At 39.7% G+C, this 17,145-nt stretch overlaps 1 protein-coding gene across 4 annotated transcripts in view; it reads right to left on the bottom strand.

Moving 5' to 3' along the window:
- Window positions 1-17,145, bottom strand: part of plxnd1 (plexin D1) — a 98,602-nt gene that overhangs the window by 53,959 nt on the left and 27,498 nt on the right. For all 4 annotated transcript variants that reach the window (XM_014471256.2, XM_023333697.1, XM_023333694.1 and 1 more), the window contains exons 8-12: window positions 10,338-10,437; window positions 8,943-9,041; window positions 6,339-6,428; window positions 4,248-4,356; window positions 2,273-2,430 (exon numbers count right to left, since the gene is read on the bottom strand). In XM_014471256.2, coding sequence (XP_014326742.1) covers window positions 2,273-2,430; window positions 4,248-4,356; window positions 6,339-6,428; window positions 8,943-9,041; window positions 10,338-10,437 — 556 coding nt within the window. The remainder of the gene's footprint in view (window positions 1-2,272; window positions 2,431-4,247; window positions 4,357-6,338; window positions 6,429-8,942; window positions 9,042-10,337; window positions 10,438-17,145) is intronic.

Raw genomic sequence — 17,145 nt, 5'->3', positions numbered from 1 at the left:
TTAAGAATATCCTAATCTTTGAAAAATCTCAGAGCATAATCTAAGAGAGCTGGGGCTTAGGTGGGAGAATCAAAACTTTTTTATTAATTCTCTCCACAATTTTGTCCTTCATAGAAGAGTGGCAAGAAGAAAGCTCTTGCAGAGGGAAAAAATGTAAGAAGTACCATCAGCAGTTTGACACAAACCATGTATGAGACACAGAAAGCACATGGAAGAGCGTGATCTGATCAGATGAGACTAGGACTGAACTTTTTGACCCCTACACTGCACATCACCATGAAAATACCATCGCCACTGTGAAACACGGTGGTGTCAGCATCATGCTATGGGGATTGGTTGGCTTACAAAAGCACCTCACAATTTTTAGATTTAGATTTAAAAAAAAAACGTGGTATTTTCTTTCCATTTATGAGCTTAACTTTGTGTTGTTCCAAGTCGACACGACAACGTTTAAGGGTTGCAATGCGGCAAAACTTGAGCAAGCTTTAGGAGTCTAAACGTTTCCACCGCACTATACTCTATCCAACCTGCCCTGAAACATATGCTTTCCTTTTGTTTATTTTGTCTGTTGTCGCCATAGCTTTCATCCTCCTCCTGTCAGTCCAGTTCCTCTGCATCACTTTAATCAAGGAAGACACAAAGACAAAAACAGGAAAAAAGCTCCTCGTTGTAAATGTAGCGCTCTCCACCCTTTTCTCTGTCCAAGCCTTTCCACATCCTCTTTCCTCTATGAGCCAGGTCCTTCTGTTCTTTTTTCTTTACATGTTGTGGGTAAACCATGTTGTCAGTTCCTGTTTTGGATGCCAAAGTGTGTTTTCTTTTAGCGATGAACTGGCCTAAACATAACAGGGGAACAAAGACCCCAGGGAGATAATAAATTTCTCCTTTGTCTGACACCGGCGCATGAAACAGAAAGCATTTTTCATAATTAGGGTTTAGGTGGAAAACTTTAACAAATAATGAAGTCCTCCATTTTAATATTGATATTTTGGCACCTGCATCTTGTGACAGAGATTACATGTGACACGGGAGAGTGAAGACAAACATGTTTCATTACTGTAGCCACAGCGTGATTGTATAACAAAGAGCTGCTGCTGTCTGATTTTGCGTGTGTGTGTGTTGAGGGAGATGGGATCTGGTTTCAGTAAGTTGGAGTACTTGGGCTTTAACCCCTGCGGATTCTCTGAGAAAACACGGCTGCCAAAGCATTGCATCACACACCCGAGTGAACCACAGCCCCACAATCCTCTCTCCTGCGAGAACCAATGTGCGTGTGCGGGTGTGTGCAAGAGAACTGTGCAACAATAGTCTACCCACACACATCTCGGCCCAGCTAACTTCAGTCACGTAAGAAGTCCATATGAGTTAGGCTCTCAAAGAGCATCCTGTTAGTCACAGTATGCTGACAGCTACAAAGAATGAAGGATAATCATGAATGCTTCAATATGGCCAGTTTGTGTGACAGATTGTGGGCTTATGTGTGTGTATACGTGAAGGAGTTTGGTGTGTGTGGGGGCGTGTGTGTGTGTATGTGTGTATTTGGCTGCTTTGTTCTGCTTTGCTTATTCTCCTGGGCTGACCAGGTTTTATCTACAGGAAGTTCGGGCCGACTGGCTCTCATGTGAGCCGTGCTTCCCATGACCGCCTACCGTGGCTGCGCCGATATAAGCTGCAGAAAACAGACTTCAGGGATGAGACTGAAAGCGCTTCCACTACAGTTAGGCAAACAAATAAATATGATCACCCATCTGAGCCGCAAAGAAGCATTTAAGGGAGCTACCCTGTTAGAGATGACGATAACACAACCGCAATCAGATCTGTGTTAGATAAACGACCCTTAATTCCTTTTTTTTTTACCAGAGTGGTTTTGTTCCTGTTATGGTTGAAAGTCAAAAAAATCTCTCATGAGAGCTTATTCTAGCTTCTGTGGTTTCTTTCACATGAAGGCTTTTACACTTACAGCTCCCAATCCGCACAGATTAAACACACACATGTTGATGTTTTAAAGGGAGGGAGGTGTTCCCATGCCCTCCTGATGGATCACAGATCCTCTCCGCTATGTCCCATGTGGGCTGTGGTTGAGTGAGTGTTGGTGTTGTTGCAGAATGAACTGTTTTATCAGGAATCGGTCCAAACAGGCCCTCAGCAGCTGACACTGGACATAAAGGACCATATGAGTGACCTCATGATTCAGCAAAACGAAACTGAGGCTGGAGGCCACAGAGAAACGGAGGAAGAGGAGAAGGTTCAATGTTGAATGCAAGGATTTTACCTTGTGGATCTCAGGAGCAGGACACACATCCCTGTCTGGCTGGCAGTCATCCCTCGGCCTGCAGCTGTTTTCACACCATCCACAGAGGTGTCCCTGATCCTCACGGCCCCAGCACTGGGAGCAGTCTGAACTGCCCACTCCACAGTTGTACACCTCCACTAAAGGGAGATGGGAGGGACGAGGGGAGAGACAGAGACAGGAAGACATTATTCAGACAATAGTATGAAGATTATTTTTAGTGTCTTTGTCTAGATCAGGGGTGTCAAACTCATTTTCATCTTGAGTCATATGAAGTTCATGAGTGTCCTAATCAGTTTGATGTGGCCCATGGTTGTGGCAGAATATATTGATAAAATATAAAAAAATATTAATAACCAGATGTCTCTCCACTCAGTGAATGCATCGTCGCACATTGATGTAATTTGGCAGTATACATATAAACACTGATTTGATTTGATAAAATATTTAAGCACACAAATGTTTTAAGGGGATTTTCAACAATTCTTCTGGAAAATAGTACAACAAAATCTGAAAAGTGTGGACAACCCTAAACATGCAGCCAGAGCAACAATGTTCCCATCAAATCTCACTTGTGTGTCGGAATGGCTCACTCAAAGTCCTGACCGAAATCTAACTAAAAATTAGAGATGAGACCAGAAAATTGATGGTAACAAACTCTCTTTGAAAAGTATTATCATTCTCAAACGCATCTATTGGAAAAAATGTCTACAAAGTACTTTCTCAGTGATAATAACGCACGGATGGGTGCAAGCAGCTCCGTAAGCTAATTTGTGGAAATTGCAAACATTAGAACAGTAGTCTAAACTATTTTTAGGCTCATCATGTTCTACAAAAGGCAGCGCCCAGTGTAATTAAATGTTGCTGCTGATGCTTTGTCTAATTTCATGCATGACCTATATTTGCAATATATTTAGCATGTAATCAATCTGAGTCTTTTTAGGCTGCTGCATTGGTGCTTTTACTGAAGTAAATAATTGGAGTACTTGTCCCCCCGCCTGAAAAAGCATCTGTTTGCTGTGTTGGCCTTGAATGGTCAGCTGAAGGCACGCTGTTAGAACCCTCCACAGCTTACATGAACCATATGGGCTGCATGCTCTAAATAAGCAGAATAAACCTTTGGAGGGTGATATATTCATGGTTATAAAAATAAACCAGGAAAAAAAAAAAAACCCGGAGAGGATGAGAACAAAGCCAGGGAAAACAAATGATTATGTTCGTGTTCCAAAGTGCCTCCCAGCGAGACGTCCCATTTGTATTACCGCATGCACATCTGCACGACTGTGTGCATATTAGGCCGCATGCATCTGTATGTATGTGATAAAGTGTGTGTCATTTTAAAATGTGATGACTTTGCATGCTGCGACGAGGTGCCTGTTAAGCAGAATGTCTGGCAGCGGGCCAGGGCTGTTGCTCACATGGACTGCGTACGTCACATCTGGGACTGGGACAAGCAAACAACTGGCTTGGAGCGGCTCCGCAAGACAATATGCCAAGTTCAACAACGCAAGCCACCTCTCATCATCTCGCTGTTGTCATGGAGCTCAAATTGTATTTGCGGCAATAGGTTTGGACATTGCTTCTAAGAGGCAATGATAACACCTTCACTTGCAGCTCCCCCATGTTCTGTAATTATTATGTGTAATTAGGCGTTAGCAGAATATAACATTATGGTAAATTGCTGGTTGTTGGCAAATTATGTGTTGGAATACACAAACTGCTATCATTACAAGTGAAAGGCAGTCTGACACTGTCTATCCCTGTAAGTATTTCTTTATTTTTCAACAGGGTCAATCAAATCCACCCGTCTCGCCAGGAATGCATTCTCATCGGTGTCATGTTTTTTTGTTGTTTTTTCCCTTTAAAGTACGGAAGAGGAGAAGGAACTCAGCATAGCACCGGGCTGTGTTTTTCATTCTTTTTGCATGTCTGCCTAATCATAGGTTTTATGTCTTACCTTTCATGGGCTGAGGGCTGTCAAGGAATATATCCTCCCTCTGACTGATGAAGTATCCTGCTCTCCTGAGGCTGAGATGGTAAATCTGACTCCTCTTATTGGTGAACAACTAAATGAGCAAAGAGGAATGTAATATCAGCAAAACATTGTGTGCTTGGACTCTGTGTTATATCCATTCTGCTTCTTTTTACTGTTGCCCCACATACAGCGGGAGCCACATTTATTGGCACCACTAAATTCACCTAAAAGCATTTTTAGATGGATTTAGTGCACCAGGAATTAAGTATTGCAGTGGATAATGTCACACTGAATATTTTTAATAAATCAAATCTTTAATTTGACTATAATTTATTCAATTGGGTGGGGTAAAACCATGTTAGAAAATAATGATTTCTTTAATGATACAACTGATTTAAAGTTAACAAAATTTATGTAAATTAAGCTTTCACATTATTTATACCTTTTCAGGCTGATCAGAGTTTCTACGCTGCAAAAGGTCTGTTATTTATCTTGGAACCACAAAACAATCTACTAATTTTACTGTTGCACAAAGAGTAACATCTTGGAGTTAAGTCTCAGTAAGAACTATTAGATGCTGTCTATGAGCCAATCAATATTTAAGAGTCCTGCTATAAAAACACAGTTTCTGATGGAGTATAACGAACATTGGATTTTTAATATATGCTGCAAAAATTATGAGTTTTGATTAGAACAGATTATAATTATTCACTCTCAACAACAGATACTTTAGGTATGTTTAGTGTGCAACAATGGATGAATATTTGAAAAAAAAACTCTTCATGGTCATATTTTAATATGGTAGAGGACTAATAATGCTGTGGGCCTATTTTTCTTACCAAGGCTCTGGGAACCTTAGAGTTCATAACACCATGAACCCCTTGAAATACCAGAACACTCCCAATACATATCTGGTGATCTCTGTCAGTAAACTACTAATGGGTCATTATTGGGTCTTTCATAGGATAGTGAAAGACCATTTGTTTTTCATTATCTTTGTCAAATCAACAAAGACATGGTTCACCTAGCCCAAAATGAGCTGGAGAGAATAACACATAAGAGCAAATCAAGGACGTCTAAAGACGTTGTACAGAGAGGATTGCGCAAAGAATTGCATCTTTGGGTTACTAAGTCTCCATAACAATAATTAAATGCAATCTGTAAACCAACTGGTTATTTGAGAGGCATGCAAGGGAAAGGTTTTCTGTCATTTCATCTCAAAACCTGTGGAAATAGCTAAAGTCAACTGAGATCTGAACTGGAGTTTAGTAAAACAAAATATCTGGGAAAGCCACAAATACTAACTGTGAATTATGGTGGAGAATATGAGATGCTGATCCAAAGATCCTGAGATTCCTATAAGCAGTAGTAGGAACAGTAGTAATGAGCTAACATTTTGTTTATCGTTTTAGCACTGCTCTCTAATGAACACCATGTTGGTTGGGGTTTGTGCAATTCAGTTTTATTTAGCGTTGCCCACCACTACCTACTAGAATGCCTTACCAGTTAACGTTTTCAAAAGGCAGAAGATTTTAAAGAAAAATCCAATGCACTGTGCTGGAATTGAACATAATGTTGGTCCTTAGTGGGTCTTTAAACAGGTTAACAATACAGAACTTCAGAATATCTGTAGAGATTGTATTGAGAGTAATGGTCTCTAAGTGAGATTGTGAAATCTCATATTACAAGACTATATCCCAACCTAAAGGGAAAAGGATCGGATGATCCATTGGTAAATGTGGATCATACAAAATATTAAAAGCACAGAAACTAATAATTGTACGACTTCAGATTTTGTTCCTAACAATTCCTTAAAATTAGATTTTTTTTAACTTGATAAGTGTGCACAAATTTCAGGTTGGAATTGTTTTTTTAAGATATTTTAGTGTAATATACTTCTGCAATTATGCATCTTTTCCAGGGTTGCCAATAAATGTGGTCAGCGCTGTGATAATGGGTCTCTTGTTAGCTCATAATAAAGGAAAGTTATTATTAAAAACAGCTGACAAACAAGCTGTGGATGAAACAAATTGCCTCACTGGTTATTTCTGGAAGGTTATTGTCAGTACTTACCGTCACCCCACTGCACTTGACAGTTGAGTTGTCCAGCCATATGGCCACAAAGTGCTGTTCTGTTCCAAAGTCACACTCAAGCTTCTCCTTCTGTTGAGCAAGACACTTACTTTAAACAATATGGAATATCTAGAAAACAACGGCCAAGAAAAATGTGATACTATGTGGCTCTCAAGATTTGAAAAATAAAAGAAAAAAGGATGAAACAAATGCACAGAATCTTAATTTCTGGCAACAATCATCAACCCCGAGAAGGCACCAGGAAAATGAAAATAAAATTAATCCCATATTAACTGAGCTTGCCAGAAAAAGACTTTCAGATTTCATATTCATAAACATCTGGACTCCCACACCTCGGCAGCTCATCTGGGAGTCAGAATAATGAGCGTGAATTTATTTCTCCACAAAATAAGTGCCCTGAGTTCTCCGGAGCAGGGATATCTGAGACCATGGAGAAGCAGAGACAGGTAAGAGCAGCAGACGATAAGTGCTTAAAGTGGAAGAAGTCATTTGTCTGTGAATCCGGCCGGCTTAAATGGGTCTACTTTGATCGGCCTCTCCAGGACGCTGCTATTTCACGGCGCTTTCTGACACCGGAGACGGCTAATATTTATGGCAGCTACACGGTTCTTCTGTACTACTGTGAAAATTTCTCTGAGAGTCAGTCAGAGATGGGATGTAAAAGATGAGAAACTTGTTCTGAATTTATTTTTTCTCTGTGGTGAAAGCGTGGGAATTCAAAAGAAAGATCCCGGAGGATCCGAGCACCGGCTAAATTTGATTGGCAGCACATTTCCTGCTCTGCTGACTTGTCCGAGATGAAGACATTGATCAAACAATGTCAGTCTGTATAAACTTTCATAATGAAGAATAGCATTAACAGCTATCCTGAAGAAGTCTGTGTGTGACTTAATGTCTGTCACCATAGCAACACACCAGAAAGACAACGTGAGAGGCCAGCCGGGGTTAAGAGTGTGACTGGCTATGCCTGGCAACCAGTCAGCACTGGCATTTTGAGCAGATCTTAGAGTTGCGTCCTCATCCTCATTGGTGCAGGGTCAGTTTCTGAAGCCCCTGAGTGCAGATTAACTACATGAATGGGAGTTTTAACCAGTGATCTGAGAGGACTGCCTGAATGAAAATGAACAAGAGCAAAATTAAGCTCCTGCTCCGAGTGTTGCTGCCTCGGGCTGAATACACACACTGTACAGTGTGCTGACAAAGACACAACTCATCATCGTTGGATACCGGAGGATGAGCATGCCCAAACAGCTGAGGAACTCTTCATCTCTTACAGTGATTCTCGAAAGTCAGATCATAGATTTCCCACAAATAGTGTGACATTTATCCTGTGCAATTCCAGTGAAAAGACAAATCTGTTGGAGGGAATGGTGTCACAAACAAAAAGCTACAAGAACCCGGTTGCTAAGTGTGTAAACACTGACACTTTATTAAGGTAATATCTGCATTCAGTCTCATCTGCAGGTCGATGTAATGTGGAAGATTCATTTGGGTGAAAATGCATGTCTTTTAAAGTTATGACTTATTTTAGACAAACGGAGAATCCACAACATTGCTATCACATGTTAAATATAACCTGCACCTAAGTCAACATTGCTAGTTACAGCCTCTCTATTCACCAATATTGGATAAAGGTTGTTGTTATTTTTTTAGAATTATTTGTTACTGCCTTTACTGGGGCTGCACAGTGGCACAGTTGGTAGCACTGTTGCCTTGCAGCAAGAAGGTCCTGGGTTCAATTCCCGGCCGGGGTCTTTCTGCATGGAGTTTGCATGTTCTAACTGTGCATGCATGGATTCTCTCCGGGTACTCCGGCTTCCTCCCACAGTCCAAAAACATGACTGTCAGGTTAATTCTCTAAATTCTCCCTAGGTGTGTGTGTGTGCATGGTTGTTTGTCCTGTATGTCTCTGTGTTGCCCTGCGACAGACTGGCGACCTGTCCAGCGTGTTCCCCACCTCTCGCCTGGAACGTAGCTGGAGATAGGCACCAGCAACCCTCCCGACCCCATTAGGGACAAAGGGTGAACAGAAAATGGATGGATGGATGGATGGACATATATAAACTGCAGTGTTTCTTTTTTTGTACCCTTCTCCTGACTGACATTTTTGTACAATGACATAATACTGGTAACTAATGGATGCAAGGAAAATGAACTTTGTTGAGCGCGTGGACTCAAGAAACTATAAAAAAATGTTTGAAACAACATTTTAGTTTGGGATTGTGTACATTTTGTGCAACCACATTATTAATTTTTTTTATACTTTTCCCTTTGATTGATTTGCGTTTTGATTGAACGTTACAAGATACAATCAAATTTCATGCTGAAAAAGTCTAATTTTTATATTTTTATGTCATAGCAAGCAGACATTGTAATGGTTAAGAGTCAATGTATTCTCAACAAGTAGAACACCCAGACTGGTTTCAGTCATCCATTGACCCCAATCCCACAGCAAAAACATTCATCTGTTTTAGCCCAGCTTGAAGCAAAGACACCATATGCTTCTCTTTTCTTCCAATCACATTCACCACATGTGGTTTCTAGACACAGCCCAGCTCAGAGGCTGGAGGATATCTGACGTACCCCTTGGATGTTGCTGAGCGTCATGGTGAAGTCTTGGGCCATTCCTGAAGGTGATGGAACAGTCTCAGAGGGAATCAGGCTGGGACAGGAAGCAGCACTCTGCAGTGGGAGACGGGGGAATTCAAGAGGGGAAGGAAGTGACATACAAGAGTTAAAGAAAACAATAGCTTCCTCTGCCCCCTCTTTCATACATCCACCACCCAAAAATACCTGTCCTGTTTATCTGGACAAGCAGGAAATGAGAGGGTGAAGTCTCCCTTTGAGGGAAGCAACAATGACTTCAAATAGGGAGACGATGAAGGATTAGAAAAACAGACCCACCGGACGCTGTGAAGCCCCGAGCAGAGCAGGAAACGGCAACCTATTTCCCGATGACCTCATAACCCATATTATAAAAATCTTATTTCATGTTTAAACAGAAACTATAATTTAAATACATAAAGCAGCTTAAAAAAGCACCATTCTTTCATGCTAATCTGATGGAGATTTACTCCATTTACTTTACAGATGCAATCATGCTTCTATTACTCCAACTGTGTAAAACTCATGAGATATAAAACTAATCATTAAACAGTCATAGCAATAAAAGGCTTAAGGAAAACACCAGTAGACCTGTGGCTGACCAGAGGAGCGAGAGCCGTGTCCTCCCCCTCCCATGTGACCCGATAATAAAAGACTTTGAGCAGAGAGGGAAAATCTGCGGGGCCACGCAGGCCATGGGATTTGGCTCAGCAGTAAAACTCTAAAGTCGACACAAATAGTTTGATAGCTGACTTAATCTTGATGTTGTCAGGAAAGCGTCCAAAGAAGGCTGGTAATAGTTTCCAATGAGGCTGGGCTTGTTATGGATAACTTTCCCTTTTTTGCGCTCGTATCTTCTTACTCTATTTGATATGCTTTTTTTTGTTGTTTTAGAGCATTCCTTGCACTTACATGGTTTATGTTACCAAATAAATATCTATAAAATTTATGTGTATGGGCTCCTACTCAAAAAAATATAAAAGTAGTTCCTTACAGACGTTAAGGCACAGTGAATATACTCTTTCACTCATTCGCAAATATCTGGCAGAGAGTGAAACTTTAGAGCAGGTCATAGGAGCTTTAAAATACCACATTGTCCTGTTATGAGTCTGTAAAGGCAGAACCTCTTGAGATTTTATAGATGGTTTCAACATTTCTGCACACTGTAGTTGAGACACTGACATCGTAACCGCACGATGATTCACCACATGGCTGCTCTTGCCTAACCAGTCTGGACTCAGATTATTAAAAGAAAACTTTTCTTTTTTACAGCCGAGTCTGGATTGTGTCGGAGGTTTGGGCTTGTAGGATACTGATATCATGAACTCCTCCTGGGATCTGTCTGGTTGATAGATTGGAGGGAGAATTACTCACTTCAAGCAGATTTGGCTTTGATTCATCTTTGCTTGAGAGGCATTGGTGGTGCTCTTGGTCCCAGTAGCACTTCCACCTTGTGCTCAGGCAGCTCATGCATCTGAAAACAAAGATAGATACATAAGTATTGAAAACACATTACTATACATTAAACAGTTGTATCAATTACATACATCAATCTACAAAGCCTGACCAAAAAATAGTGTTGCCATACAGTAATCAAAGCTAAAGGTGGTCTAACAAAATATTAGTGTGATTTTCTCTTTGGAGGCGACATTTTCTTTGACCAGGTATCTTTTATTAGGATTTTTTTGTAATAAATCTAGCTAAAGAAAAGCATGTCTCATAGTGGGGATTGTGTGTTCAGAGTGAAATATTTTCCTCTGACCAACATGCAATTTGTAGCACAATCGTCAACTTGTACAATGTGTCAAATAGTGGCGACACTCTATTTCAGATTATTTACTGAACAGTGCTCCATCACATTATTGTAATAATGTTTTGCAACTTTACCCTGCTTCAAACTCTACCTATTTCATGGATGTTTATTTAGGGTTTAAGACTAAAGGGAGATAGATACAAAGACACAGTGCACTACTCAGATATTCATTTTGAAAACATTTTCAAAAATGTATAAAATTTCCTTTTACTTTTTAAACATGCATGATTTTGTTTTGTATATAATAAAAATATGATGTATTACAACATGCATTATGTATTTTCTAACACACTGAGACAGAAATCAAAATCAGAGGGAAAATATTCCATCTGGTTTGTTTTCACCCCCATATCATGTCCCTGTGATCATCCCCATGTAAAAGTTGAGCATGAAGCCCGCTCTGACTCATTTTGGAGTGCAAAACAAATGAGGAGGCTGAACTGATTACAGGCATCAAAGTGAAGCTTTAATAAAAGGAAGTAATGATTAGTCACAGTGGCAGACACGCTCATTCCACGATCGCAGCCCAGCCGGCGGAGAGGTCAGGGCGGGCCAAATCGGCTGAGATCAGACTCTCTCACTGCTAAATGATGATGCATGGGTACGCATGCCGTCTCGTGTTTAAATTTCTGTGAAATCAGGCTCGGGTTTTACGGTGCGGACATGGAGCGGCTTTACTGGGAACATTTGCTAGATCATGCTTGCGGGCTCAGCTGATGTGTGCACAGCAAGCACGAAGGCTGGAAAAGTGGTTGAGATGATTTTAAAAAAAGGTTTCTTCATGTATGGACATTTTTCATGACAAAGTGTTGCATTTCTTTCAGTGAGATTTCTTGTTTTGAAGGATCACTTCAAACATCGTCCCTGAATGAGTAACAGATTCGGCTTTAACTAAGGAACTCGCAAATATAATAACTGCAAAGATGGATGGAGGAATTGACAGACAGGTGGACAAATGAATGGACGGATGATGAATGGACAGATGGACGGATTGATGTTTTAGATGAAAGAATGTTTAAATTCTGGAAATGTGAAACTGTTTCCATCCTCCAGACCTGGAAAACATCTAAATCAACTCCTTTCTTTGTCATTCTGAGTTGTAACAAAAAGAACGTTTGCAGATAAGGGCCAACAATGTGGCTTCCAGATAAACCACCTAAATATACCGGCACTCTGTAAACGTGTGTGGAGTCTGCGACTTTGAGTAGCCTCTGGGTAGAGACAGATGTCCCACACTAGGAAAGATGGTGCCTCCAGTGATAGCAACACTCTGAGGGGGTCTCTAGATTAGACGGCGGAGGGTGTAAGAGGATGTGTAACTGTCTGCGTGTGTGTGTTCTGATTAAAAGCAGACGGACTCCTCCAGGCTGTTATCAGCTGCAGTTTTCCCTCACTCCCTTTCTGTCCTACTAAAACACCTAAAAACCTCACCACCCACCCACATTTACATACAGACTGTTTGCATACACACCACACTCAACTGAAAGCTGACAGCAAACACCCTGTGAAACTGCTCACTCCTGGTCGTAATGACCACTCACCACGTACACACACGCGCTAAATACACACACTCTCAGGGTTCCTCCGTGAACACAGCGGTTAAGCACACATCCTCAATCACACCTCTGTCAGAGAGAAATACATCCAGAAGAAAGCCTCACTCTCAGGGAGGGGAGTACAAGTCAACCAACAGACACATGTGCGAGGAGAGGAAAAAAGAAAGAGAATTGAGATGTGAAAAAATGTGAAATGAAAAGAAAGTAAAGGATGGAACAAAAATAGAGCAAGTTTGAGGCAGAGAGAGGAGTGAATGTTTAGTGATTGTACTCCTAGGCTGCAGAGCAAAGCTGGAATGCCGCGGTCTGCTTGTCATTAACACTTTACCCAGTGACCACTTTAACCGTGTTCAGGGAGAGCTGTATAAACAGCGCTCACTCTCTCAGACAAACACACACATGCAAACTGGTTTGGCACCATTATATCATAAATGAACTTTACCATGTGACTCTCAGAAGTGTAAATACTATCTGTGTTTTTAACACATTTCTCCTGATTCATTACATTTGGAACAGCTAGCAGACTTGTTCAGCCAAATATATTGTATGAAACCTTTCTTCATTATTACACTTCTGTTAATTTTCTGGACTCAACAAAAGAAAAAAAAATCAACACAATGAAAAATATTGGACAACATTCAGTCAGTGGAGGCCAAAATATTCTGAATTCCTGGCAACAGACATGAGATCCAAACTTTCCAAATAAATAACCTGCGACCATGTTAGGATATAGATAAATTAAAACTGCAACTGTGTTGATTTTAAAGCTCTTACACATCGTCTGTTGTTGTGCAAAAACGGTGTGGTGTGAAATTTTCTCAATCTTTTCACTATTTTCTTATAAAATCTACATTAGTCCTACAGATACAATACATTTGTGAATTTTTCACAATTACTTCTTTGTAATGGTGCAACTCAGTAAATGAATGAAATACTTAATTAATTGTAAGAATTTAGTTAAAAACCAGATTTTGCTGAAGCAAGTTTTCTATTGTAGTCCATAAGCAGGAGAGTTAATAATAGTCTAAAGTTAATAAATACACATATACCCTATCACTGTACAAAGTCAAAAAAATACAATACAAACAGTACCAAATTACAAACCTCTGTTTTATAATCACTAATGTCAAGCTTACAGTTCTTTTTTTATTCTTATTTTATTTTAAGTATATGTAGCATATTATATGGATTAATTACAGACAGAGAGCTATTTGTTAAATAATTGGTATTTGTGAGATAGTTTAGGTCTATAACGTTTTAGTATTGTAACTTATAGTTACTGTAAAACTCAACTTCATCACATAAGATGAATATAAAGATTTTTTTATAATGTTATGTGAGATTTATGTTGTGTAAAAATGGATAAAAAGGGACATTACAGAGAGAGATCACATAGAGCTCTGTCCATGACTATCAATAGAAAGTCAAGTCGAAGGAAAAACTGCAGGAGAAAAAGGTGAAAGGTTTCATGACGATGGGGATTTTATTTCTAGAAGGACTTTGTACCTACTTGGATGACCTACCAAAAGGACCATAGCCTGGTAAAATGAGCATAATATATAAATGCTTTACTAGCCAGAAAACCCATCTGATCTAAACCCCACTAAGACTATGAAGTGCTGTCAAGAAGAATATGAAAGACACCAGACCATGCAGTTGAGCTGAACATGGCTATTAAAGCAAGCTGGGCTTCTTCAACCCCTCAGCAGAGCTGCAGGCCCTACACCACGCTGATGCAGGACATTCAGGCAAAAGTACCACCGAGTAAGAACTGAGTGTATTTACTGTACAATACAAGAATATTTTAGTAGACAGATATTTTCTGAATGAAAAGCATTTCTCATTATTTGGATTTGGATTGCATGGGATGCACAGTGGTGCAGTTGGTAGCACTGTTGCATTGCAGCAAGAAGGTAATGGCTTTAAGTCCCAGCAGGGGTCTTTCATGGAGTTTATATGTACATGCATGGGTTCTCTCCAGGTACTGCAGCTTCCTTTCACAGTCCAAAAACATAACTATTAGGCTGACTGGTCTCTATATTGTCTTTTTGTGTGAGTGATTGTTTGTACTGTGTTGCTATGTGATGCACTGGCGACCCGTCCAAGATGCACCCTGCCTCTTTCCCAATGGCTGCTGGAGAAATGCACCAGCCTCCCCTGCAAATATCTAGACAATGGATGGATTCTGATTTTTATAAAAATCAGAATTTTAGGTTTTCATTAGATATAGTCCATAATCATCAAAATTCACAGAAATAAACACTGGAAATGTATCACCTTACTTGCAAAACAATATATAACACATGACTTTCACTGTTATTAGTTTAATCACTACAATGACTTTCTTTTCTGTGGCATTCTGATTTATTCAAATGAATCAAAGCACTATTTGTGTTTAAAGATCACAAGTCATGACATTATACGTGGAATTTGAAATTAGTTTTGTTCATACCAGTTGAGTTTGTACTCAGCTAGCAAAGAATGATGTTGTCGATTAGCTTTATTACTGAAACGAAATTAGCTTTATAAAAGCACATAATTTCATTCAAAGTGTGCGGGATAAAAAGTCTAATGCCTTTGGTTCTAAAAGCATTAATGTCCGACATTACTTAAATGAAACATAATAGCCTCAGTTAACATAAAACAGAGGAAGATCTCTGCTTTAAAACCAAAGAAAATGTGTCCTTCAGAAAAAGAGGTTTTCCTTTCTCATCCTTCAAAACTTTGATTTATTTATTAGCAGAGTGATGGCGCTTTTCATAAAGAAGAGCTATTTTATATGGTTTCATTGGGTCTAAGTGTATAACAAAACCCACTGTTTAAAAAAAAAACAGCATGAAGTGAATGAGATCAGATAGAGCCCAGCAGTTCTGCACCTCTCTGCGAAAAGCTCTTCCTGTGCGAATGGCACTTTGCTCATTATCACCTCCGACAAACCGTCGTCTAATTTCACACTCCTGGACCCCGCCACATATTGGGTGCAGTCTCACACACGTACACCTGCAGCCGCTGTGTTCACACCTCGAAACTACTTTCAAAAAGTGAACAAAGGGAGGGGGACACCAAAATGCTTTTTTTGGGGGATCTCTGTGAATCTGTCAAACACACTCAATGCACATAGATGAGGCTCTCAGGATCAGATAGGGAAGATCCTGCAACACCAACATGCAGGAGGATGCCAGCTGGAATGCCTCCACATTTTGAGGAAAAACCCCACTGCTGTGATAAGGACATTCAAGTCAAAGTCTCTAACAAGAACAAACACGGGTGTGATCAACCAAACATACATATCTAATTTCCTTTGGCTTAACATTTACAGAATATTAATCTCGCATTTGATCCCGCACTGAGAAAACCTTGAGCAAACCAAACACACACAATAAGCCCTGGGAGAGGACATGTTGGCTGTATTTACCCAGCATGGCCTAAATAAAAAACATTTGATGAGGAGACGAGGGACGTGGAAGAAGAAGAACAAACACAGAATTGAGGCTTTGCTTTGTCTTTATTGTCCAGCTGTGTGTGCAGATCTGAAATGGCACTGAGGGAAACACTTGATATTTGGGTTCAGGTTTTCTGTTTGGAGACTGCGACAAGAGCAGTTTGTTGGTGTTTAGTCTCCTTTAGGAGGGATTGTTTTGGGGGATTTATTATAAGCCTTGTCGTTAAAACGTGGGAAAGTGATGAGGATATAATCAGATCAAGTAATTCAATAAAAGCCGCAGGCAGAGAGAATAAATAGTCTATTGGAAATGAATGTTCTACCCAGTAAAGAGAGCAAAGCACTTACTAATAAAGTGAGAGTTAAATTTAATAGGGTGACTTGCGATGTGGTTTACATATTTATTTGGATTTCTGTCCTTTCAGAAAACGCAAATCAGAAGCACAGCTTTGTGGAATCCAGTTTACAAGGAACAAACTCCTTAAAGTAGTGCTGGGCCTGTTCTTCCAGCTTTCATAAGTTTTCATTTCTTATGTTTTTTTTTACTCATTTTGGAAGATGTTACAATGTAAGACAATTGTAAAAGAAAACCTGTTTGAGGTTATAAGAGACTTAAGGCTAAGGTAGATTTCCAGCTTCAACCCAGACAATGACTCTAAACACACAATAAGCTGAAATGAAATGTTTTAGATTAAAAAACGTTCACATTTTTATTTTATTGTGTTTTAGTTAACCTTTATTTAACCAGGCGCGGTATTAAGAACAAATTCTTATTTACAATAATGACCTGGCAGGGAAGGATGGTCCAGTTAAAGTCCAGAGCGATGTCTCATCCTTAAATTCTCAAATATTATAAGATTTAGTTTTATGCTCTTTAGGAACTACCTTATCTTAAGCTATTTTAGTATTTACTACTTTTCAAAGATTAAACTAAAAATGGGGGGGGGAAATTATGTCTTTCTTATAAGATGCTGGTAACTAAGTGCCAAGAGATTCAATTTAAAATTTTATAAGAATGTATCTGGTGAGTTAACAAGAAAAACAAACCAAACTCATTCCTCTAAAAAAAAAAAAAACTAGTGGAAATAAGAGAAAAGCAGCCAGAGTTCAAACAAAAACTTTAAAGGACTTTAAAGCTGTCAGTGTGACAGCAGGGAATCATCAATTTACATCTCAGACCCAAAATTCGCATTTGAATGAAATGCTAACTAGTAATTTAAGACGTTAAACTGAACATCAGGTAGTTGGAGCTTTTTGTAAAAGTGTCTCAAATGGAGAAGTGTGAAACCCACCAGTGTCATCGTTGACAGCATGCCATCGCTATGTGCTGTTCATGTGAAAACCTTAATTATACATTTAATTAAAAACTAG

The sequence above is a fragment of the Xiphophorus maculatus genome, chromosome 1, assembly GCF_002775205.1.
Source record: "Xiphophorus maculatus strain JP 163 A chromosome 1, X_maculatus-5.0-male, whole genome shotgun sequence".
In the NCBI taxonomy this organism is placed as follows: domain Eukaryota; kingdom Metazoa; phylum Chordata; class Actinopteri; order Cyprinodontiformes; family Poeciliidae; genus Xiphophorus; species Xiphophorus maculatus.
Note: the sequence above shows the minus strand (reverse complement) of the source record. Positions and strands in the feature narration are given on the sequence as shown.